This window comes from Sminthopsis crassicaudata, chromosome 2 (assembly GCF_048593235.1).
Source record: "Sminthopsis crassicaudata isolate SCR6 chromosome 2, ASM4859323v1, whole genome shotgun sequence".
Taxonomy (NCBI): Eukaryota; Metazoa; Chordata; class Mammalia; order Dasyuromorphia; family Dasyuridae; genus Sminthopsis; species Sminthopsis crassicaudata.
In genome coordinates, this window is record NC_133618.1 from 337176159 (window position 1) to 337203082 (window position 26924).

The following is a 26924-nucleotide window of genomic DNA, read 5'->3' on the forward strand; positions in this document are numbered from 1 at the left end:
AAGAGGGGCAGATATTGGGAAGGTCTGGGGGAGCTTGGAGGTTGCAGAAGAAAAGGAGAAAAATGAAAAAGGAGAGACTTTCTAAGAATTATACTTAAAGGAGGAGAGAAAAGAGAAGGAAAAGTTTTTGGTGACATGGTTTGGGGATAGAACTAAAAAATAAATTTGGATTCTGAGATAATAAGCCAAGTTGCCAGTTTCTCATCTCAAATCAAAAGGGATTCAAAGTAATACCCCGAAAGTTTTCCAGGCACAGAGTTATGTCCTCCCCTGGAACAAAAAAGGTGATTTTCTATATGCGTGGGGCTGGGAGAGAGAGGGATCTAGAAATGTTGGAGCTCTCATTCTAGCTCAGATTCTGAAATTTTTATGTCCTGCAAAGCAGAAAGGTGTTTTGTTTTTGGTTTTGTTTTGTTTTTTTGCTTTTGTTTTTTTTTGTTTTGTTTTGTTTTGTTTTTTTTTGTTGTTTGTTTGTTTTGTTGGGACTGTATGGGACTGGTCTGGATAAGGGGGCAAAAGGTGAAAGGAGAGATATTTTCTAGAAGTTTAAAAGTAAGGTTAACAGTAAGGATGAAGTTAGAGGAACGGGAAATTAGAATCGGGATGTGTAAAAGGGAACACAAGATGAGAATTTCCCTAGATGTCTGACATATCCTTGGTGTGGGAGCCAATCATGTTTTTAAAGCATCCCAGCTATACTCAATCACAGTCTGGCTTTTTCATTCTCTCCCTTAGGTTTTTTTCCCCCAATTTTTTTTTTTTTTTTTTAATGGCTAAGGCAATTCAGATTACACAGCTAGCAAGCATTAAGCGTCTGAGGAGAAATTTGAATTCAGGAACTGCTGACTCCAAGGCGAAAGCTCTACCTACGGTTTCACCCTCTCTTGGTTTTTAAGAATAAATAACAGGACTGATAGGTCACACTATTTCAGTGTAAAATTCCAGAGGGGGAAGGGGTAGGAAACTAGAGCCACGTGTGACTGAAATAGCACCACATCTAAAGTGAGATTCAGGACCCTCACTTAACTGAAATCTTCCTGCTATTCTTTAACTTCCATATCCCGCGTGATCCTTCAGAAAAGCATGGCATGGAAGACACTACTTTGCCTCCCAGGGAAGGAAAAGATTCTGATCCCAAGTAGAAATCCCTCTGGCAAAGTCAGCAATCTTCCTCACCAAGTCCTGGCGAGCCAGAGTCCTTCCCAAAGGGGAACACTCCCAGGTAGATCTCCTAATTTCTCATAGAAATCCAATCTCAGCCACTTTTGGACCTGCTTTTTTTTTTTTTTTTTTAATTTGTAAAATCAAATTCAGAAACATTTATTAACCGTCTACTTTGTGCTAGAATCTGTCAATTCAAAGATGAAAACCAGTTCAGTGTCTGACCTCCAGGTCCCAATCCTATTGGGAGGTATGTGACTTGTATACCAATTAGAAGCAGCTGCCTGGTGCAGTAGATAAAAGCACTGGTTCCAGAGTTAGTAAAAGATGAGTTCGAATTCAGTCTCAGAACTTGATGACTGAGGGCGACACTTCATTGCCTCAGTTTATTTAACTGTAAAATAAGGGTACTAATGGCACCTCTCTGGGAGGGTGGTCATGAGAACCAAATGAAATAATATTTGTAAAGCACTTAGACACAGCGTCCGATACATAGTAGCTACTGTATAAAAGGCTTGTTCTCTCCTTCCCCAATTATAAATATAATCTAGGTAGAGTAGCGGCAAAGAAGAAATCCCGACTAGTTGTAGGACAATGAGGGGATTGGAAGAGTTAGAATCTCTGAGGTACTTTCCGGCTCTAACGTTCTGTGTCTCAGTGGATATTAAGCCCATCTTCCCACCCCACGGAAACTTAGCTCTTTTTAAGGAACCTCTTCTTGGCACCTGTCTGGCCCCTCTGAGGGACCATGGGAAACTGAAGGAGTTCCCGGTTCGCTAGACCGTAGGGTGTTGGGGAGAGAGTTTGGAAATGATGTGCTCTTTTGTAAGGGCCAGACTCGTGGTCTGAAGGGCATTAGGACCGTGAGGATCTCTTCCACTCTCCTTCTATCTCTTCCCCCCACCCCCTCCACCTCTCTCCTTTTTCTGCTCTGCAGGACTGAGCAGCGAGACAAGAGCTAAAACAAACAGCTGTGACTGAGAGAGCCAGCCAAAGCTCGGAAGAAACAGAAAACCCTATCCATATTGCCCCCCCCTCTTCTTTCCTTCCCTCTCTCCCCAACTCCTTCTACCCCCACCCCTACTTACCCTAGCCTTCCAAGCCACATCTTCCTTAGTTTACTCCCGGCTCCCAGGTAGCACTGGGCTTTTCAACATGAGAAGGATCCGCGCTAATGCCATCGCAATCCTGACGGTCGCCTGGATCTTGGGCACTTTCTATTACTTATGGCAGGACAACAGATCCCATTCAGCATCCTCCAGCCGATCTCCCGGCAGCGGCGGAGGTGGCAGGAGCGGACAGAGACCAGCTGGCAGGCTGGAACTCCACAGAGAAGACCGGACTATCCCCCTCATTGTGAGTAAGACCCAGTTGGCAAGAGGAGGCGAGGTGGAGCCCGGTCTCTCTCCCTTCTTCCTCTCCGTGTTCATTCCGTTCTCCTCTCCTCCCGCCGTACCCTTCCCCCAGTCGCTGAGAAATTGCATAGAGTAGGGCGGTCCCAGTGCGAGGTGCTATCCCGAGGGACAGCCGGGCCCCGTTTGACATGAGAGCCTGTGTGGGCGGGGGCAGCTGCGAGCTTCGCCTGGACATCTTTGTATGTGTTGGAGAATTCCTGCCCGTTGTTATGGCAACATTTACAATGATGGAAAGGGGTGGGCCTGGGGACTAGGAAGAAGAGAATGGTGTGTGTTTGTGTGTGGGGCCGGGGTGGGTGGGAGGTAAGGGTGGCCCAAAGGAGGGACGGTGCCACGGTCTTTGAAGGGAAAAGTGACTAGAGAATAGGGGTGGAGGGAGAAAAAAGTGTCTTGTGAGTTTGGCGGGCAGACTTGCACGGGTTGCTGCTGCTCGGGAGAGAGATGTGGCAGCTCTCCCAGGCGCAGAGAGGAGGGGGGGGGGGGGGACCGCGGGGACGCACGGAGCGCTGCGCGCCTCCTTGGCCGCCGGCTGGATTTTGGCTGGGCCGGCTCTCCAAAGGCTGGCTGCAGCGGGGCGAGATTCGCTGGAGACCGCGGCATCCCGGGCCCTAGTCCGTGGGCGAAAACAAATGTTCTGTGCGTGGAGTTGACTCCGGGCTCCGGCACGCCGGCGAGGAGGCCCCACCGGGCTGAGCGGTTAGATCGCAGCTAGGATGGCATCCCACTGTCTGCCTGGCGTCGCTAGGACGTCTGGAACCCGGAGTCCGCTTGTTGGCAGGACAGAGCCCCGCAAACTCGAGCATCCTCTTCTGGATCCTCGTCCTCCCATCCATTCCCAACTTTTCCCTATTTCTGCAGAGAGACCGGATTCCCTACGTTCTTATCCCACTTACTGCCGCGTGTGTTCGCGCACGCGTGCTCAGGGCTTAATGAAGAGGGTAGGAGACTGAGGGTTTCTTCGCCCTTATTCCGCTTTCCTCCAGTCTCCCAGTTAGGTGGAGCTGTACGGACAAAAATTCTTTGGCTCCGAGGACTTTGCATCCTCCATGCTCCCTGCGAAGCCTCGGGGGGCGCCCACGGGGCGCAGCAGGGTGAGACGCGCGTGTGGGTGGCCACTCCACATGATTCACTCCACAGGAGGCCAGATTGGAAACGACCAAAGAAACTTAGAGAAAAAGACGGCGTGGTCTAGGCGAGAGGGACAAGGCGGGGAGGTGTCAGGACTTCGAGGGGTGCTGCCCTAGCTCCATGTCCTCCCTCTGACCCATCTCCAGGCCCTCTGTTAGTGCAAAGCCCTTAGTTGACCTCTGGGGGCATCTACTGACCCCCTCGACCCTTTGGTTGGTATGGTGTGCTGGAAGGCCAAACACACTCGTGGGAAAAGCAGGCTTCCCCCCCTACCCCCCACCCCCCGTCCCCCATTATGAAGTTGTAGGCATCCATAAGGCGCTTCCAGTTCCGGAGAGAGTTTTAAGACTGGAGAAGTAAAGAAATGGACCCGGTGGGGGATTGAAGCAAAGAGTAGAACCAGAGAGATGGGAAGAGGAAGAAGCAAAAAGAGATGGGAAACATGGGGACTGGAAGAATCTGAGAAGAGAAAGGAAGAGAAGGTTCGAGAAGAGGGGTTCGAGAAATTCAAGAAACTTCAAAGCCCCGAGTTTAAGTGCCACTCACTCACTTCAACTAATGAACAGGAGGGACAATTGAAAGGGCTTGAGAGCCTTTCCGTTTCCACAACTACTCTAGGTGTTCTTCCTTTTAAACAAATAATAGCAATCTAGATGTTTGACTTGGGAGGCCTGGTGGACGTGTACAAAGACAAGTACTCAGAATGTGATTGTCCCTCTCTAGTGTCTCTTCCAAGGGTGACTTGTTACCTTTTTTGTGTCCCAGTTTTCCTCGTATCTGGTGGAACGATTTTAATGATGATAAAACCCTATTTATGTTGACTATTAGGGAGGGGAAATTGCTAAAGAAAAAAATGTTTCAGTGTTTGAGATCCAAGATAAATCCCCACAAAATGAACCAAAATAGCCAGGAAGTCCTGTAGCATCATTCGGCTCCTCTTAATTTTCTTGAACAGCATTTGGGTCTGCTCTGAAACCCTGGAGGGGGACAGGAGGCCTGATTCTCCATCTCTAGTTCTTTCAGCATATAATTTCCACTGGCAGTGATACATATTTACAACGGAATGCTGTACGCCTCTCCATGGTGCAGAGAGGAGGAAAGAGGAAGAGAACTATTTCAGCCTTACTGCTTAAAAGGTCCGGGATCTGGGTCTTGACAAAATTTTTATCTTTTAGATTTTCTGCATCTTGGAAGGCTCTGGTCTCAAATTCTTCTCTTTTGTCCTCACCCCTACCCCTACCCAATGCTTCTTTGAATTTCCTGTCTGGTTAGCCGGGAACCTTCCCGGAGTACTGCTGAGAGTCCCCTAAAGATGCTGTGTTGGATTTTTGATTGGCCAAATTTCTTTTTAGGAAGGGATTTTCTCTAATCCCTATAGGTTAGGGCCAGATTGGAGCAAACCTTAAAAGGATTGTTACAAAATAGATATAGAGCAATGGTTTGGAAACTGGATTTATTCAAATCCAGGCATTGGGAGAATGATTGGAAGAAAAGTAAGGATCAAGGGGAGAGGGATGCTAAATTTAGAGAAGACTGAAAAGTCTGTGATCTCTAATGTCCTCTGAATTCATTCATTCAGTCAACAAATATTTATAGCACTAATTGTCTATACTACTCCTTTGACACAGATTATCATACTGCCTCATCACATTTTTTTGTATTATTTTACTGTTCAATTTCCAGGGGCCATGTGTTCTATTTATTTATCTGACCAGTTCAGTATTCTCTATACACATAGCAATGCTTAGCATTTGTTAAATTAATGGGATAATAAAGTCTCAAGAGGCTTCACTTTCTTCGTGAAAGTGTGAAGTAGAGAATGAAAAAGGAAGATAGAGATGGGGGAAAATAACAAGCAGATGTGAGAGGCTGGGGGGTGGGGGAGAGGGCAGAGAGAGACAGCAAGCAGGCTTTGATGGGCCCTTTTGATTCCCTTACTTCCCCCGGTCTCTGGCCCTTGAATCCGTGGGTCATGTTCCTCAGCTTTTCATTTCATGCCACCTTGGCCTGCACTGATTCTCCTAGAGCTGGGATCTTTGAAGTTAACCAGATAAATAATACCAGCACTCTCTATGGATATTAACAAACTCTCTTACAAGTTGCAGATGCAGCAGAGATTTTCCTCTCTTCCTGAAGTTTGGAAACTACTGATTTCATTCTCTTTGTGTCCGAGTTATTTTCTTGGCTAGTTAAGTCAAAATATTTCATGAGGATGTTTCAGACCCATGTACTGCCAGCTGATGGTGAGAGGCAGAGAAAATGTAGCAGAGTCATCATTGCCTTCCAGGAAGAAGTACAAAAATGTGCCAAATGCCTAGGAAGAGAGGGAATTTATTCTTGTACCTCTTTTAGCATTTAGCAAGGTGCATCATACAAAGCAGATACTTAATAAAAGTTAAATAATGAATGAATGAATAAGTAATCTAATGTGCAGCCTATTTTTTCCTAACTTAATAACTGTTCCTAGGAGTCTGGATTCCCATTTTCTCAGTATAACTCTTTTATAATAACTGGACTATATGAACTTCTGCCTCAGTTTCTTTAAAATGGGGATAATAGCAGCACCTATCACTCACAGGGTTTTTGTGAGGGTTAAATAAAATAATATTTGTAAATTGCTTAGTAAAGTAAGTGGCTTTTAGTAAGAGCTTAATATTTGTTTTTCTCCTTCTGACACCCATCCCATCCCCATATGAAATCATTAATTGAATTTTGTCTTTTCAAATTTTCAACTTTGGTGTCTATGTAAGAGCCAAAGGAAGATACAGACATTGTTTCTTTGTGGGTGTTATATTTAGGACTTTGACATAATTCACAATATAATTAGGTAGCCAGATGGTGAACTTTTAGATAAAGCAAGAGATTCTTGGATTCAGGGAGACCTAAATCCTGCCTCAGACACTAATCATGTGACCCTGGACAAGTCACATAGTCCCTCTGTGCCTCAGTTTCTTTATCTGTAAAAGGGGTATGATAATCATGGTTCCTACCCTACAGTGCTGTTGTTAAGGATAAAATGATCTAACATATATACTGTGTTTTTCAAACTTTGAAATGCTATATAAATCCTAGTTATTAAATGATAGTATCTCCTATGTTGGAAGTGACTTAAAAAGTCATCTAGTTCCAAGCATGTTCGAGCAAGAACCCTTTCTATACCTGATAAATAATCATCTAACCTCTCATCAGTTGAAATCATTCCACTTTTATAAATTTTTTTCCAAATTTTTGTTCCTCTGTAACTTCTATCTGTGATTCCTCGTTCTATTTGTAGGTTCACATAAAATACTTATAACATGACAGTCCTTGGAGAAAGCTGTCATATTGCCCCTACATAAATGTCTCCATTTCTTCAATCAGTCCTCAAATGGGCATGATTTATAGCCCCTAACTGGACTCCACTCTTCAGGACTGGCACCTAAGTCTGAATGAAATAGCAATCGTCGTCTGACCAGGGAAGAATACCCATGAGTACTGCTCTTATTCTGAAACCTATACTTCTTTTAACACAGCTTAAACTTATGTCAACTTTACTAATTATCAAGTCATTAGATTGACATATACTAGACTTATAGTCCACTAAACTCGGGGACTTTTTTTTTTTAGATGTGGAATTCATAAACTAGAACTGCAGTTCTGACTGTTTATGGACTGGATTAGCTTTAGGAATATCCCCCTGAATGTCTTTTTGATTTGTGCTCCCTATCATGATTTCCTCTGAGAGCATCATTATTTATTTATTAAAGCTTTTTATTTACAAAGCATATGCATGGGTAAATTTTCCAATATTGTCCTTGCAAAACTTTTTGTTCCAAATTTTCCCTTCTTCCCCCCCTTCCCCTAACTGGGAGGGGGGGGAATACATGTCCAATACATGTTAAATATGTTGAAATACATATTAAATCATATATATATACACACATATTTATACAGTTATCTTGCTGCACAAGAAAAATCAGATCAAGAAGGAAGAAAAAGAAAAACTGATAAAACAAAATGCAATCAAATAACGGAGAGAATGAGAAGAGCATCATAATTTAAAGTGTATTGTTCCTATCTATCATCTTCCATGAGAATATCAGAATATAGGTCATATTTAGATCTCTAAAAAAATGGCAAAAGAGCCTTCAGTTCCCATTCAAGTATTCAGGCTAATAATACATTAAATATAGGACAAGCCAGGATCTTGTTATTTGTTAACACCAAGGATTATGTAGATTGTAAAATAAGTTTGGGAAGATTTGGTTGGATTTGGAATGTGGAGATAATACAAAGACATTGGGTAGAGTAAGGACATGATCAGTTCTATATATTAGAAATAGGACTTAGGCAGTCCTGCCTTTTGAGGCCAACTTATTCATTCACTCTAAAAGAAGCATCTGTATTTGGGAGCCAGACAATAACAAAAGTTTACTGTGTCCTTGTTTATAAAATACATTATCTTATCTAATGCTGGCAACAACTCTGATGGGCATAAGAGTACAAGTATTTGCATCCCCATTTTATAAGACAGGAACTCCCTTATTAAGATTTGATTTGAACTTGATCATTCATCATACCACATAGACATTCAGGAAAAAATAAGTTGTAGATTTGAGCTAAGGAAGGAATACAGAAGAGTTTTGTCTTTTTTAGGAAAATTACTTTTTTTTTTTCTTTGCTGAGGCAATTGGAGTCACACAGCTAGGAATTGTTAAGTATCTGAGGTCACATTTGAACTCGGGTCCTCCTGACTTCAGGGCCGGTGCTCTATGCACTGCACCATGTACCTGCCCCTAGAACAGTAACTTTTAAAAGTTATTTTTTTAAAAGCTGTGCTGCTTCCGTTATTAAATGAAAAAGAAATTTTAGTAACTCTTCTCTATTCTTGCCTCCTCAAGCTTTGTTGTTGATCCTAGTGATTTCTAAAAGACCTATGCTCTACAAATATGTACCTCCAGAGTCTCAGGCTTGTAAGTTTATAAGCTTTCAAACTAGAAATGCTTTAGGCATATAGAATTTAATCTCTATAGAATGTGGGTCATTTTGGAAGACTTTTGTATACTCTGGAATTTACCTTGATTTGTGAAGACTCAAGTGTTTCACAGAACAGTGCTTCTTAGATTATTATTTCTTCAAAATATATTTTGCTTCTGGGAAGTTTATGTTGTAGAATTCAGAGCATGCTATCCTGGAGGGAAAAAAATAAAGCTCTGTAATAAGATTGGATTACATAATTTTAAAAAATTAAAATTACTATGCCTCCGAAACAGAGCTGTTATGATTACCCTCATTCTCCCTCCTCAAACCGTAAGTCCAAAAAAATCCCTTTAGAAATAAGAGGTTCAGGGGCAGCTAGGTGGTGCAGTGGATAGAGCACCAGCCCTAATTTAGGAGGACCCGAGTTCAAATCTGATCTCAGACACTTACACTGCTGTGTGACCCTGGGCAAGTCACTTAACCCCAGCCTCAGGGGGGAAAAAAAAAGAAATAAGAGTTTCATAGAATATATATCTATATGTATGTGTATATATATATATATGTATATATATACACATATATATATATATAGAGAGAGAGAGAGAGAAAGACAGAGAGAGACAGAGAGAAACAGAGACAGAGAGAAAGAGACTTGAATTCTCCCCATCTTTTAGAAAATCTGAAATTAAGCACTTACCAGCAATTTGAAGGTATCAAGAGTGTTTGTTACTTATTTATAAATGAACATATCTACCATTTATGATAGTCCTTTGTATAATTTATCTTATGACTGATTTCTTCTGTGAATATGTATAATACTTGTCATCTTTCCCACAAAATTATTAGGCACTTAATTATATGTTATCTATATTTGCTATCATTTTATATATGTCTCGCATGCCTAGTTAGATTACAAGTTCCTTAAAGGCAAGGATCATATTTTAATAATCTTTCATATCAGTAATAGTGTTTCATATCTTTCTAGATACATAGTACATTCTCACCAGTATTAATCATAAAAGCAAAAATTCAGAAGGGAGTAAGGGAAGAGATCAAGGGCATAAGTGAAATAGTAATCATCATAGTGACATCAAAGTTTCAGAGGAGGCATATGAAAATGATGAGGTCATCTACTTAAAGTAAGAGTTAGGGATAAGTCAAGGGTAGGGGTGCTGAGTGACAGTGTGGATATAGTCAGTCTGGAGTCAAGAAGATTTCAAATTTGGCCTCAGACACTTACTAGCTGTGAAACCCTGGGCAAGTTATTTAGCCTCAATTAAGTTTGCCTCAGTTTTCTCACCTATAAAATGAGTTGTAAAAGGAAATGGGAAACCACTGCAATGTTTTTGCCAAGAAAACCCCAAATAGGGTCATGAACTGTCAAATGAAAAAAGTGAAAATAATGTGGATGAACTTTATTAATGGGGAATAGGATCTGAAGTCTTAAAAACAACAACAACAAAAAAAAAATTGAAAAGGATTATTCTGCAACAGTAAGATGTTTCCCCACCCATACCTCCATTCCCCAGAATGGCATGAATTGGTAGCAAAATTAATCATTATTACTCAGGTACTTTTCCCCAATAAGGTTATGTTCTCCCAAGAAGGATTAGAGAAGAAGGGTGGTAGGTTTTATTGTGTATTGAGACATAATCACAGTGTTGAGGGATTCTGGTGTGAACAAATAGTGGGGTTGTGGTTGGCTTTTGAACCAGAATTGCTCTGAAAAGCTATTTGTCACTAAAGTATTGCTAGAAGCAGACACGTTCACATTTAGAAAATAGTGTAGAATAGTGAAAAAAGCACTTGCTTCAGAATCAGAGAATCAGTATTCAAATGATGCCTCTTTTATGTACTATCTGTGTACTATATTTCATGTGCCTTCTCTCTCTTTTCAATTCCCTTGGTCTTAATTTCTTCATCTACCAAAATGAAGAACTTTGACTAAAAGCCCTAAATATATATATATATATATAAATTCTTTAATTCTTACCCATTATACTACATTATACTAAATCTTGATATGAAAAATAATGAACAGAGAATTGATGTATTAGGATATTATTTTTTATGTTATTTGATATCTTAAAATTTAGAAATTTCCCAAATAGAATATATATCAGATAGTGATTTATTTTCCTAGGTAACATAAATATGTAAACTGAAGGGCAAAGTTTTAGGAACAGCAAGCATGGGGTTGGAAATTCTCTTCCTTTGTGTGAGAGAAATTCCTATGAATTTGTGTGATGAATGGATTGGAAAACTGTGAAACAAGTCAAAAGATAAATAGTTTAAATGCTATCTGTGGGCTATATCGTGCAATAGATGTCATATTGCTGGTATATATCCATTATACTATGGACCAGATAAATTAGTCATTTAAAAATATATGGAGCACCTATCACATATAAAGACCCCTCTGCTAAGATACAAATGATAAAAGTGGAATTTGCAGTTGTATTAAGTATCATGCTGACTCCCAGGAATATACATAGACAAACACATGACAAGAGGCATCAAGGGATGGAGGAATGTCCTTAAAGTCAAGAAGACCTTGATTTTAAGTTTGTCTCTTCCACAAATTAGGTCAACTAAATGGTACAAGGAATAGAGCACCAGCCCTGAAGTCAGGAGGACCTAAGCTCAAATCCAGTCTCAGATACTTACTAGCTGTGTGATCCTAGGCGAATCATTTAACCGTGTTTGCTGGTTCATTATCAATAAAATGAGCTGGAAAAGGAAATGGCAAGCCATTGTAGTATCTTTACCAAGAGAGTCCCACAAAGAGGAGTCTGAGTCAGACATGACTGGGATGACTGAACAACAACTGCCATATATTAGTTGAGTTACCATAGACAAGTTGATTGACTTTTCTACCCCTGACAACTCTCTAAATTGAAATAATCCTGAATAAACCCTTAATTATTAATCTGTAATAATCCCTATTAGACAATTCTCTAAAATGGAGAAATTACATAAAGATTACCGGGCTTCTATATATGCAATTTTCGGTACTAATGAAATCATAGATCTGGGCAAATATATAGAGATAGATAAATATCACTAAATGTATTTGTGAATGTGTGTGCCAGAGTATTACTTTTTTTTTCATTATTTCTCTTGCATCTTGACCTTTTATTCCTCTACATGAATTTTGTAATGTTTTGCTAGTTTTATAAAGTAACCTTTTTGGATAACTTGATTTCTATGACTTGTAACTTTGTTGGTATGAATAAGTGAATTAATTTACGTAGTTTTGTTATTTTTATTATATTAGCATATCCCAGCCATGAATAACTAATATTTCTTCTAATATTTGTCTGTCTTTATTTTTAAGTGTTTTGCAGTCGTATTCAGGTGGCTTTAGCATTTGTCTTGGTGGATTTCCAAATATTTAATACATTCTATAATTCTATAGTTATTTTGAATGGAATTTCTCTTTTTGTTATTATTCAGAAAAGCTGATTATTTATATTAGTTTATTTTATACCTCGTAACTTTGCTGAATTTATTGTTTAAATTAATTTTTAGTTGAATCTTTAAGGTACTCAACAGAATATCAAAACATATATAAAAAGTTTTAGTATTGCTTTCTCTTTGTTTATGTGTATTCTATTAATTTCATTTTCTTATTTCATTGCTTTAGCTTGCATTATCAATAATGGTGAATGATAATGGACATCTTTGCTTTTCTCCTAATCCTATTTGAATTAAAAAAAAATTTTTTTGCTGAGGCAATTGGGGTTAAGTAATGAGCCCAGGGTCACACAGCTTCGAAGTGTTAAGAGTCTGAGACCAGATTTGAACTGAGGTCCTCAGGATTGGTGCTCTATCCACTGTGCCATCTCGCTGCTCCTCCTATTTTAATTTTTAAAACATTTTAAAAAATGTTTGGTTTTTAAATTTCCTATTTGAAAGATCTCTATCATGTTTTCATTATAAATAATGTTGGTTCTTGGTTCAGACAGAACCATTTTAAAGGAAAAGTTTACGTACTCCTATGCTTTAAAACTTTTTAAAAATAGAAATGGATGGTATGTTTTATCATATGGTTTTTGTTGTTTTTGCTTTTAATAACGTCTGTTCTGTTCATGTTATTCCTGATATTGAATTAACCCTGCAATCTTGGCAAATTAAACTGGCTCATATTATAAAATCTTTTTGATATGTTGCTTTGACATGTTTGATATATTGGCTTCTATGTCAATATTTTGTTTTAAAAATTTGTCTTGTTATTTATTAGAGATATTGGTCTATAGTATTCTTCCTCTCTTAAGTTTAGGTATCAAGACCATATTTGTGTCACAAAAGAAATCTAGCAGGATTTCATCTTTTTCCTGCTTTGCAAACAATTTGTGTAATAATAAAATTAATTGTTTTTTGAATGTTTGATAAAATTCACATGTAAATCCCTTTGGTCGTGGAATTTTTATTTCTTTTGGGAATTTAGCTATGGCTCCCCTACTCCTACATCAGTGCTTGAGATATTTAAACCTTTAATTTCTTTGTCTGTAATCTGAGTATTTTATATTTTTGTAGGCATTCATCCATTTCATTTAAATTATTGGCATATCATTGGGCATATCACTATTTTTTCTCTTTATATCTATCGTATTGAATCTTTCCTTCCTCTTAATTTCCTACTTCTCTGTCCTTGTTCTTCTTCTTCTTCTTCTTCTTTTTTCATTCTCTATTGAATTGAATGTATTTCTAAATCAAACTGTGTTTGTAAGGTCATGTCTGACTCTCATGTGTCAGGTTGAGATAAATGTGAGGTGCATGTTACATCTATTCTCCCAAATTTGTATAATTTTTTTTGGTAATGTATCCTTACTGTATCAGATAACTGGTTCCATTTTCTTTCTCCCCGCTTTCTTTCCTAGCATATTTCTTTTTTCTCTCCCTTTTCTTTCTTAAGGATATCAAAACAGAACAAATTACTCCTTCACCTGTCATTTAGCTCTCTTTATAATCTTTTAAATTATGAAGTTTTAAGGGGACAGTTGTTTCTTCTCTTTCTATTAGAATGTAAACATATCATCATCATTTAATTGTTTTTTAGTTGCACAAATACATTTGCCTTTCTTCCTATGTTTCTGTGTTTGCAGTTCAACTTTGTAGCACCAACACTTAATTCATTGTTTTGCATGTTGAATCTAGAATGTGGCTTTGAGGCCCCAATGGCCTTTAGACTTGAACCAAGTCAGCAAACTAGTTAATTAAGGATGCTTAATCCTGTCCATCTCTGAAACATTCCAGTGGTACTTTATTAATCTCAAAGGTTTTACAAAGTGTAGGTTCAACACCCTCCTCCCCACCTCCCCACACAGAGTTTCCAGAGGCTCCCTGTCAGCTTCAGGATCAAGAATAAAATCTGTTTAGCATTTGAAGTCATTTATTACAAAGCTCCTCTTTCTCAACTTTCCAGCTTTTAAAAACCTTACAGACTACCATATCCTTTTAAATCTTCTGACACTTGTTTCCTTGCTGTTCTTTGAAGAAGGCACTCCAACTCTTAGCTCTAGGCATTTTCTTTGGCTATTCCCCCATGCTTGGAATGCTTTCCTTCATCTCTTCTCCTTGGCTATCTTATTTTCCTTTAAGCCCTACCTACAACCCCACTTTCGTCAGGAAAACTTCACCAACCCCTCTAAATTCTAATTTCTTCCTTCTGTTGAATTTTTTCCTATTTATCCTACATATAAGTCGTTTATACATAGTTGTTTACATGCTGTCTCCCTCATAAAATTGTGAGTTCCTTGAGGATAAGTTCTTTTGCCTCTTTTTGAATATCCAGTTTTTACAACAGTGCTTGTAATATAGTAATGCTTAATAAATGGTTGACCATTGACTATTTATTGCCTCCAAGTATTTGGAAAGGAAAGTTTTTGCATCTTTAAACATCATTCCTTTATAAGATCGTTAGAAGCCTAATTGTTATCCCATCTCTCCATGCCTTATTTCCCTGATAGATTATATGCTACATGAAGGCATGATCTATATCTTAATCATTTTCCACAAGTGTTCCAGACAGCTCTTTAATACTGTGAGTTAGAGTCAAGTTGCCCAATTGCAATCAAGGGTTGGAAGTTTCTATACTGGCAAATCCTTGTACTGATGAAATCATGGGTCAGGGCCAAAAAAAAAAAAAAATCCACCATAATGTTTGGTATATAGTATAAGCTTAATAAATATTTGATGAATGAATGAGTGGAGTGATTTGAAATTTTCTCTAGTAGGAAGGAAAGAAATAAAATCAATAATTCCAGTTTATCACTCATTAAAGGATGAATGCAGTAGTTGTTGGATCATTTGCTATTAACCATTACTGTGAAAACTGAATATGATGTGGTGTTAGTGGTAGAGAATTGAGGTGTGAGAATCCCCTCTATTTGGCACAATCCAAAACGAATTTGTAAATCTGAAAAGTCTGAATGGCAAAAGGGATTTTATTGGCACTGAGAAGCCAGCTTTGCTAGGAAGACAGACTCCTCAGTAGCAAGGTCCTGTCAGAGAAGAGAGGTCCCCTGGCAAAACATAATCCTACTTTGGACTTCTGCAGAGATTTGGAGTTCAAAATTGTCTTTTATTGGTGGTTTGGGGCTTGGGCTTCCATTGAAAATTGAATGAGAATCCCTCAATGTCCCCAGGCCTAGATTTCCAGTTGAAAAGAGAGTACTTATCTTGGAGTTCCAAGCCACTCAATAGGAATATCAGGCCCAGATCTCCAATTGAATAAAAATCATTTTGAAGACTTTTTCCCAGAGCCTGGAATTTCCTGAAAAGGATCTAGGACACCCCCAAAAGATCAATGGAGGGTGATTTGACCAAGATCTCCAATTAAATGACGGCTTGGAAAAGGCTTGTCTGAGAAAGCATGCTGTTTCTCAGACTTTTCAGGGTCTGAGCCCCCGAATCTAGTTTCAGGGTTCACTCCCATCGAATAAATTTCTTGGTGTGAGACCTAATCATCCCACTCTATTAAAGCCAAAGTTTGCCTCATTTTCTCTTTTCAAAATCCCTTCTGCATCTTCATTGGTTTTAGAAGTGCATTTGTAGAAGAGGAGTCAGAGCACTAGAAGAAGGTGCAGCAAGAAAAGACAGATACACTACTGACCCCAAATATAATTCTTCTTTGCTCCATGGATTCCATGTATCTTATGAAATTCCTTGACCATTACCTGACAAGTTGCTTTATGCTACTGATCTGAGACTCCATATTTCATGCCAAAAACTGGGGCTTGGATTTAATGAAATCCTATTCTGCTCCCTGAATGGTACCTTTTACTTCAATAGTCAATAAACATTTATTAAGCACCTACAATATGCCAGGCAGGGGAGTTAAGTGACACAGTGGTGAGAGTACCAAACCTGAAGTTAAGAAGGACTCATCCTTCTGAGTTCAAACATAGCTTCAGATACTTCTTATGGGTTGGTCATTTACTATGACCATGGGCAAATCACTTAAAAAATGCTTCATTTTTCTCATCTATAAAATGAACTAGAGAAGGAAAAGGCAACCCACCACCTTTTGAGAGTTTTATCTTTGCTAAGAAAACCCTCAAAAGATGGTCATGAAGAATTGGACACAACTAAAACTGAACAACCACAAATACTATTTATTGTATAAAATTCCTATACCCATTTTCCACAGCTTTCGTCACTCTGCTCCCTCTCTCCTCCCCGCATAGCTGGTCTCCTATTGGGATAAACCCTCCTAACTATCCCTTGCTCCATCATGGATGGGCCATGCAGGATGGTTATGACATAATTGTGACTCCAGTTGCATGGGCAAAATTCTCCTAACTGCTTTGCCTTCTTCCAGCTAACAAACTCCTTACACATTGTCCCTCCTGGCCCTGGCAGGCATTCCTCAGCAGGAGTGCTGTGAACTATAGGGCAGAGACTGGTGAGTAAACACCATCCCTGTTCTTCTCTTTTCATATGCTTATAGTTCTAGCCTACAAAGGATTTCTGAAGTCAATAGTTTCATCTCTTCTTTTTTATTTATTTTTTAATTAATTTTTTTTCCAATTAAACATTTGTCTTCTCTTACTCCTTCCCTGCTCCTCAATGGGGGGAAAAGATCAAATTAAAACAAGATTAAAAACCAAAAAGAAAAAAAAAAAAAAGCAGAACCCAAGTCCTTGAAATGACTATTATATTCAAATGAAACAAATTCCCACATGGTCCATTTCAAAAAGTGTCTTATTCTTCATATCTGACCTCTGTCAGAAGGTGGGTCTCTCTGTCCTCTGGAATAATTGGCCATTGCAATGATAGAAAGTGTTTAAATCTTTCCAGGTTATTAAGTTTTACAATGTTGTTTTGGTATAAATTGTTCTCAACTCCTTCTTGCCAAACTCCTCTGAAATGTTTAACTCTAAAGAATCTTGACTCTGATAGTAAGTCTCCTTCCCTTCTCTTTCCCTTCTCCTTCCATGCTCTCCTCTCATCAAAGATACTACTTTGTAGCAAAATTAAAGATATTAGCAGTCTCAAACAGAAATTTTATCCTGAAAAGTGATTGAAAAGATAGGTTTTAGCAGATCAAGCTGATTAAATTATAGATGTGGAGTGAAGGAAAATCCATTAAAAAGTTAATAGGTTTTTTAAAATAAATAAATCAACTTAAAGAGGAAGAGAAACATGTTTCATAGAGAAATTTATTTGCATATTCTAGAAATTTCGTTCTTTGATATGTTTGATATAATTCTCTTTTGGTTTGGTCTGGCTTTTTAAAATTAGTAAAAATGACTAAGGAGACTCTCAGTTTAGTTACAAAGTCATCCAGAGCAAGGTAGGTGGAGCTAGCAAAAGGATTCATTCCCTAAAGAAGTCCCTTGGCCTTTCACTACTCAAAAATAGTCAGGTCTCTGGAGACAAGGAAGGTCCCTGGTATTGCTGATCCTAAAGATTTTTCCTGAGTCTATGGATTTATTCCACTCTTATTCCATTTAATTTTGGCTACATATAGAATGAGTTGGGGGAATTGATAGTAGAAAATTTTCCCACCATCCACATGGCACAATCTTTAATCAAGTTGGATAGCAAAACTATCCTTAAATCAAGCAAAAAAACTTGAGAATAAGACAAAATAAGGCAAAGAAAAGCAGTCTGGGAGTATGTGGGAATGCTATGTGAAAGGTTATGGGAATCAGAGAAGCAACATAATGGATTGAGAACTGGGTGTGGAATGAGGTCATTTAACCTCAAAGTTGCCTCCTGGAAATTCTCAAAAAACTCTTAAGTTGCAAAACAGGTGCAGAGCTACATTGGCAAAAGGGAGTTTCTTCATTAGGAGACCCCAATATCATAACAGTTTCTGATCAAAATAAACAAACAGAAAAAAAAAGTTATGGAAATAGCTATAAATATGGACAGGATTAGAAAGAGATAGGCAGGGAAGTTTAAAGCCAGGAATTATAAGAATAGTTACTCCAAGGGCAGGGACAGAAAAAAAAAAAATTATATGTTATTTGCAATAAGGAACATCCCTGATGTTATATAACAACATTCATAGGAATCCTCTTTTATCTTGGCAAAAAAGTGTAAACAAAGCAGGTACCCCATTGATTAAGGAATGTTTTCAGGACTGAGCCTTCAATGGCCAGTCCCCTTTTACATGATAAGAGATAATAGCATTGAAAGGAAGCTCTCGTACCAAATTGCAATGAACAATCTTCATCCTTGAGAAATAATTGTGAAACATACTTCTCTCTTTTAGGTTGAGAGTTGAAGCTTAGAAGAAATAGAATGTAGTTTTAACGAAGTCAGTTTGTCACTTCTGGGTTATGTGAGCAATAAGTGAAGAACTAGGCTTTTTTTTTTTATTCATATGAACTCTCAAAACTCTCCAAAACTGAAATTATGCATTAAAGATAAGGCAACTTCAGCTGTTTTCTTGTCTGGGACACCTTGAATTCAAAAGATTAGAAAAACAAATAGACCAAATTCAAGAGCTGATTGATGATCATTGTCCCTGTGCCCACAGCATCCTTCGCCCACCTGCCATGCTGCCAGCAGTGAGCATGGCCATGTCCCTTCAGGAGCAAAAGCTTGTTGCAACCCCATAGTACTAGCACTGCAAAGTTACAGATCGCCAATGCTGAGCCAGAGAACTGAGCACCAGAGGAAGGATAGGACACCGAGTCTCTGAGAGGCTCTGCAGCACTCACTCCACCAAGCCTAAGAGAAAGAACATAGCATCCAGCTGGGGCTAGTCCTAACCATCCAAAAGTAAACTTGTCAGAGACCTAGACTGGTAAACCACCCATTCCTTAGTAGAAAGGAGGTAAAGATGCTTTAAGATCTAGCCCTCAGGGAAATCACCTCAGAGGGAATAGGGTCAAAAAGTGAATATGGGAAAATCAAGGAGGGGGGAAAAACCACAATTACCAAAGACCTCAGGAAGAAGAAAACTCAAAAACCTTGAATACAAGTAGATAAGCCAACAGGAAAAACATTAATAGGAGAAGGAAATATAGTCTTCAGATCTAGTAAACAAGTTCAGGAATCTATTAATAAATATTGCAAGAAAAATCCTCCAACATTTGATGAGACAAATGGACCTCATGGAATGTGAGGAGAACATAGAACCACAATATGCTATTACTTGAGTATGAGAGAAATTATCTTATTATTAAATTAATAATCAATTGTTAGATGGGACTCAGATTTTCTATTTCTTTATTGAGGCCCACTTCCTTTGGAAGGTCAGTCTCTGAAGAACATAACTGATTGAGATTACCCCTAACCTTTGGGGAACATACTCTTGGATTTGGGGCCAGGTTCCATCCAACTAGGACAACTTACTTCTGTTCAGAACATAACTAAAATCTATTTGAGGGGAGCTAATCCTGAGAAAAAAAAGAGTTCCATCCTTATACTTTTCCATTAGAGTTTAGAATGAATCCAGATTGTGAAGGAGAAAACCAACCAGAGTGATCTGGATGGAGATGGATTTCCCTGTACAGATTACGGGGGTGGCTGAGTCTCATGATGAAGCCATGTTCTCAGCAGCAGGAGCTGAAGACTTCTAGCCTACCTCTTCATTAAATGCTCACCACTCAGGATTGATTTTCATTTGTCAAGGAAATTCCCTTTCAAGGATTATTTAAAGCTAAGTCTTTTGTCAAGGGATGTCCATCAGTTTATTGATTATTAGCTAATCTCTAGTCAATAAATTGATTACTAATTACCCACAAACTCTGTCTCTTGAGGATTTTCATTTGTCACAAATGGTTCAAAAGAAATGAAAACTATGAGAACAGAATTTATGAACTCCACGGCAAAAATAATGGATAGAATAGAAAAACCAGAATCTGCAATGGTAAATCTTGCCAAAGAATCAAAAGAAAGAACAACATATTGGGAATGCAAATATATAGAAATGAAGGGCAATCTAAAAAAAGAAAAGAAAAAAAAAACATTAAAAGAAAATATGCTCAATGTGCAAGCAAAGTAATCTCAAAGCAGAATGCTTCATAGGCAACCTAAAAGTCATAGGTCTCCCAGAAGAACATAACAGAACAAAAAAACCTTAGCACCATAATGAAGCAAATAAAAAAAAAAAAATGTCTGGGACTTCTGAACATAGAGAATAGGGCACTAATTGGAAGAATTTACAGATCAACTCCAGGGAAAAAAACAAAATAAAAAACCCAAAACAAGACAGTAAACTTTTAAGACATAGAGCAGTTTAAATTCACTAATTCAATTCAGAAACAAGTTCAATAAACTATCAAGGAAATGATCTTCAAATACCAAGGAAAGGAACTTGAAATAACTTGTGACATATGGTACAAGGGAAAAGGAGAATCCATGAGGCAAACTCTACAAGACAATGGCAGAAAATGACAAGGGGAGAGAACCTTGGATGACTTTCTTGGAAGCTTTGATTTCAAGAGGAATACAGAGAAGAGAGACTGGATCATTAGAGAGAGGCATCATGAATCAAGAAGGAGAGTTTGGAATAGGTAGAAATAGAGGATGGATAAAAAAAGAAAAGAAAACAAAAGAAAATACATATAAGCATATGCTGAGTTATTTTATATCTTCCTAATTGAAAATATGAAGAATTCCTTTCCTGATGAACCAGAGTTGCAAGTTATTAATCTACATATTATGATGATTAATGACCATTAATGTATTTTTAAAATCATCTTTAGCATTTTTCATTACTAAGTATTGAATACTGAAATAAGGAACTGAAACTAATAAACTCTGTTAAATATTTTTATCTTTTGACCCAGCAGTGCATTACTGGGGCTGTGTCCCAAGGAAATCATAAAGAAGGGGAAAGGATCCCATGTATAAAAAGTGAGAGAAATCCTTTTTTGGAAGAGGATGAAAAAATTAAATTAAAAAAAAAACCTAATGAACAAGATTAGTTGAAGGAAAGGAAAAGAAGGGGGAATCTATTTGACTGAAAGGGGAAGAAAGAAAAAGAATTATATATAACAAAATAAAAACAGAAGAGAAAAGGAAATAATAAGTAAAACCCCAAAGTGGAGAGGAGGACATCAGGAGCGAGGAGAAAAGAGCCAGAGGAGTCTTTAAAAATCTTAACTTAAAAAATATTAACTGAAAAAGTAAGTGAAGAACACAATAAAAATAGTAATTGATTCAGAGACCACAAACAAAAGTTTAAAAAAAAAAATAACTAAAGGAACATAGTTTTATCTTTATAGCAGAAGGGGGGGGGAATTATAACTTTTTAAAAAGAAATCCCTATATTAGAGACAGATGGAGGAAAAAATAATTCTAACTCTCATAACTTTAAATGTGAGTGAATAAAACAATCAAATAAAATGAAAAAGAATGACAGATTGGATAAGAAAGCAAAACCTCTACAATCTGTTGCTTACAAGAAACACATTTAAAAAACAAAGATGTATACAAAATAAAACTTTGGAGATGGAAAACAATTTGCTATTCATCAAATGAATATGAAAAAGCAGGGGTTGCATTTATGCATAAACAAAGCAAAAACAAACATTAAAAAAACAGAAAAAAAACTGTATTATCCTAAATGGAACCATAGACAACAAATATCAATAACAAAATTTTAGCATCCACATTCATGAGGGAGGCATGATATGAGCTACATAAAACAGAAAATAACACAAAAGTGACAAGATATTTCAAAATCCTCTCAGTTTTGGATAAGTTTAATAGAAAAACAGGCAAAAAGGAGTATATGGAAGTCAACAAATTCCTGAAGAAATTAGTGTTAAAAGTGTTAAAAGACTTATAGTGTCTTGCATCAACATTATCAGAACATCAAAAGAATGTATATATTTGTTAGTATTGATGAGGTTAGTGGTGGTCAGAGAGTTGTTAATGAAAAATTCACGAAACCCAAATTATTAATTGGCAAAAATGAAAGTTTATGGTGAATAGGAAACCAGTTTTGTTAAGAGACTGACTTCTTTAGTAGTCCATTTAGAGATGGGGCTGACACTGAGAAGAGAATGTCTTCTTAGCAGGCAGAGTACTAGCAAGCTGTTCTAGACTTTCTGCAAAGAGTGAGTTTAGAAACTGCCCTTTAAAAGGAGTCTTGAGGCTTCATGCTGAAAAGGAAGCCAAGTTCCCAGGGATGCTTATCAGTATCTGACCCAGATCTCCTATTGGAATTAACAACACTTCAAAGGGGTGCTTTTGACCAGGATTTCTAATTGAATCAAAGGGTCTGGCATCTCCAAAAGATAACTTATTTGGGAGGAGACCTCAAAAGGGATCACAGATCAAAAGGGAATACAGTTTAAGAATGATAATCTTAAAGGGAACACAGTTTTCAGTAAAGGGAACAGTTTCCTCCCCCTTCAGTATCATAAGAACTTTTACAAAAAATTGGCCATGCACAGAGATATTTTTTAAATGTAAAAAAGGCATAAATAGTTAATACAACAAATAATTAATACAAATGCAATAGTTAAGACAATAGCACAATAAAAATAGTAATTGATTCAAGGACCAAAAACAAAAGCTACAAACCCAAATAGAGATTTAATAATGAAATTCTAAATAATGAATAAGGTTCAAAGAACAAATCATGAAACAACTAATAACTGTAAATTAAAATGTTCCACTTCATCTTTTTGAGTGTTCTGATGCTCTAAAGTTGTTTAGAGTCATTTAAAACAACAACAACAACAATCATTTATTTATGTATTTATTTGCTAGAAACATTCTATTCTCATTTCCTTGGTCAGATGTTCCTTTCTTACCTTCTTCAAATCAGGATTCCTTAATTTTACTTTGTTAATCTCTCACTGTCTTTAAGTTGAAAATTTCCACTTTTCACTTGTCTGTATCTGTTCCTCTTACCCTTTGTGCTTGCAACTCCTACCCCCCCAACCCATTTCATAGATTTTGTCCATAATTATTTTCTTCATGAAAAGGCAAGACTTTTAAAGGAAAAGTGCCTCTTTCTGGCATGTGAACATTAATGTATCACTTGGTCTTGTTTTGTTACATGAATTTTTTGTTTAATTAATTAGAATATCAAATGCCTGTGTATTCATTTTCTTAAGTAAGAATTATGCAAATTCCTCTCATTGAACGTTAGAGTCATTATTTAAAGGAATTTGCAATGGTTTGGGAGGGGGGAAGAGATTGGGACAGTTCCTACCTTTACTCTGACATCTTGGCTCTACCTCCAATAACTGTAAATTAAAATCATGAAACATTACACCAAAATTTCTGGGATGCTAAATAAAGTAAACAGAGTCTAGAAAATAATATACATATCAACTACAATAATGTAAATGGAAAAAAACCTACATAAAAAAATCAAAAGTAAAAACAAAACAAAACAAAACAATAAAAAGATCAAGCATACTCAAAAAGAGATATGAGAGGACACTCACAATCTACACTTTTGTGAAGGTGGGAGGGCCACAGGTGTTATACAATACACATGTTTTTGAACTTTCTCAGTGTACTTATCAACTGTGTATATTTTTTCCTCTTTTAAAAAGATGTAGAATGGCTCTCTGGGAGGAGAAAGGAAACTTGGGATAACTATGATGATGTAAAAAACAAGATATCAAAATAAAAACTTAAATAAGTGCAGTCATTGGCTTTGCTAAAGTATTTTCTTTTTGTTACAAGAGGTTCAATATATAGGTGTGTATGATGAGAGCAAAAAAGATAAAAGATTGTTGTGTAAAAACAAAAGTCAAATAAAACTTTTTGAAAAAAAAAACAAAAAACCTGAAACTAATAATTGGGAGTTAGAATGTTAATTCTAGGTCTAATCTTACTGCCTAAAACTGTTGACTTCCCAACTATTATAGGCTCTATATTTAGATTCCTGCTGGTTCTCATGGTTCTCTCCAGTTCTGTAGTTCACACATTTTACTAAACAAGATGGGGGTGAGTCTCTAGGATTCTCTAATTTTCCTATGCCATATCACATGACTAGTTAGAGGGCTATGTGACATAGGCAAGTCACTTACTCTTGATTGCCTTGTTCCTCTTCTTGCCCCCCCCAACCTCATTATAATAAAAGTTTGTTCAGTTTAATTTAATTATACCGTAAAAACTCATTTTCCCCTTAAAAACTCATTTCCTCTGAGCCCCCACCCAATAAATTCTTCTTTTTTTTTGTTCCCCTTTTTGTTAACTGTGAATTTATTCTTTTAACTTATCCAGGCCTAAAAATCTTAGTGTCACCTAATATTCTCCCACATCCATTTAACGACCAAGTCTTCCAACATGTCTCTCTTCCTTTTGTCTCTCCTTTCCCATTTTAATTACTATCATCTTAATTCAAATCTTTACTATTTTCTGTACTAATATTGCAAGAACCTCTTAATTGTCTGTCCTGCCTCATGTCTCCTGACCTATCATCTTCTCAAAAATAACAATAGTCCAAGAGGGCAAGTGTGGAAAAAGCACTGAGTAAGGAAACAAGGGTTCTCATCCCATTTTGTAACTACATCACGTTAGCAGAAGTTGTTGTTCAGTTTTTCATTCATATTCTATTTTTCATGAGACCGATTGTTTTTTTGTTTTTGTTTTTGTTTTTTTTTTTTGGGCAAAGATACCGGAGCATTTTATCATTTCTTTCTCTAGTTTATTTTACACATAAGGAAACTTGAGACAAACAAGGTTAAGTGATTTGAATAGGGATCACACAGTATCTAAGACCATATTTGAACTCAGGAATATGAGTCTTCATGATTCTAAGCCCAGAATTTTATCTATTATATGATCTAGCTGCCCCCTTTTTCCTCCTTTTCTACCATTGATGATGAGGTGGACATATGATGTCCCATTATTGAAGGTGATATTCTTAATTCTCCCACCCTTCTCTGAGCCAGACTGCTCCTCTCTAGGAACTCCTGGGTTCTGCCTCTCATTTGTGATTTTCTCTTTAACTACTTCCTTGGCTCTTTCCTTCTGGAAAGGTATTTTTCTTTTTAAATAGGGATTTAGAAGGAACAGGAAGAAAAATGGGATATCTCTACCTCCCAATGCCAGCCAGTAGCAACCTCCAATTGACTAATTGCCTAGACAGAAAGATCTAAATATAAGTCACTCTCTGTTCTGGGAAAGTACTTTAAAAAAAAAGAATCAATAATTCTGTTTCTATTATAGCTCTGAACCCCTAGTCAGAAACTGTTCTGGCAAAATATACCATAATGAAATTTATTTCTCTCTTCTCCATTATGGTTTCTTTCTACTGAATCTGATCAAGGACAAAGATAGATCAGCAGTATGATAGTTACTCTTATTTATCATACTCAAAAGACTAAGTATACAAAAAGGTAAACAAACAAAGAATTTCCGTTTACAGGCACAAGCTACCTCAAGGATGGGGAGGAAAGGGGAGAAAGAAAATTACAATAGTCACTAATTAGATCTGATGTCCGAGGAGTAGAGGAATCTCAGAAACTCAGCACCAATTCAGACATAACTCTTGCTTGATTTGTTCACCTAATTCCCATCCTAGAGTCTGATACTAAGGACTACATTTCTCTGCAGCTTCCTTTTGCCCATCTGCATCAGTTCATTAAAGGTTTCCTAGATTTCTCTGAATCCATCCCTTCCATCATGTCTTATGGCACAGTAATATTTCATTATTTATAAGTCACTATAATTTGTTCAGCAATTCCCTAATTAGTGGAAACTTCCTTGGATGCCAGTTCTTTGCCACAACAATTTTTGTGCTACTAACATTTTTGTCTTTTATGTGTTTAGGGATATTTGCTTAGTAGTGGTATCTTTGAATCAAAAAAATAGGTGCAGTTTAGCGATAATTCTACAGAATTCCAAAGTGCTTCATATCCTTTAAACATTTAGCTAATGGAATGGTCTTTAATTTTTTTTTTTACATTCATCTGATATATCCATCAAGAGTATTTTCAATTAGCTTGACATTAGCTTATAACAAGTTTTTATAAGTGGTCATCTACAGTAAACTACATTTTTGTTTTTATGCAATTGAAAGATGTAGAGAAGAAAAGATTCAATTGCTCTTATTGTTTGTTAATTATAAAAAATTATCAGATTTGGTAGAACAAAATATTGCATTAAAAACTCTTCTTTAATAAGGTGGCTCCCAGAATTATTCAAGATTTCCTGAAAGATCCTCCAATCACAGATATCAGGCAAGGAATAAAACAGAGATATGTGTTTATCAGCGGTATTTATTCCACTAATGGAGAAGATCCAGATAGATTCCCTGGGGATGTTGAGGTCCTGTAGATGCTCCAGTTTATGGGATGATACCATATTGGTCACATTAAGCCTTGCAATCTTGAAGAGCTCTGTAACTGTTCCAAAGATTGTACTCTAACCAGATGAATAGGAAAAGTGTAATTAAATTTTGCTTTTGATAAATATGGATCTTTGAAAAAGATAGAGGTAATGAAAATGGCTTAAGGTTCCATAAGACCTCATTAATAAATCAGTATGGGTTTCACGTGACAGATGAAATGCATCTGTACATAATAATGCACATGTTTTATACACACACAAACCCTTTCTACTTAGCACTTATCTTACCTCAGTTTTATGTTGTTAAAGTATCCCTTTGATAGTTCTTTGTTCCTTCCATCCTTATTTCTCTTCCTCTTCCCTTCCTCCTTTCCTTCTTTCCTTCCATCTTTCTTTCCTCCCTCCTTCCCTTCTTTTCCTGTCTCCCTCCTTTCTTTCTTCCTTTCTCCCTCCTTTCTTCCTTCTTTTCTCCTTTGTTTCTTCCTTCCTCCCCTCCTTCCTCTTTCCCTCCATGCCATGAGATTGTTTTCT

The 26924-nt window shown here is 37.2% G+C and overlaps 1 protein-coding gene across 2 annotated transcripts in view; it reads left to right on the plus strand.

Annotated features, from left to right (window-relative positions):
• The first annotated feature begins 2102 nt into the window (after positions 1 to 2102).
• The window catches only part of GALNT16 (polypeptide N-acetylgalactosaminyltransferase 16), a 95333-nt gene continuing 70511 nt past the window's right edge, over positions 2103 to 26924 (plus strand). For both annotated transcript variants that reach the window (XR_012486527.1, XM_074290478.1), the window contains exon 1: positions 2103 to 2517. Coding sequence is in view for 1 of the 2 variants with exons in the window: in XM_074290478.1 (XP_074146579.1) it covers positions 2317 to 2517 (201 nt within the window). In the remaining variant the exon portion in view is untranslated. The remainder of the gene's footprint in view (positions 2518 to 26924) is intronic.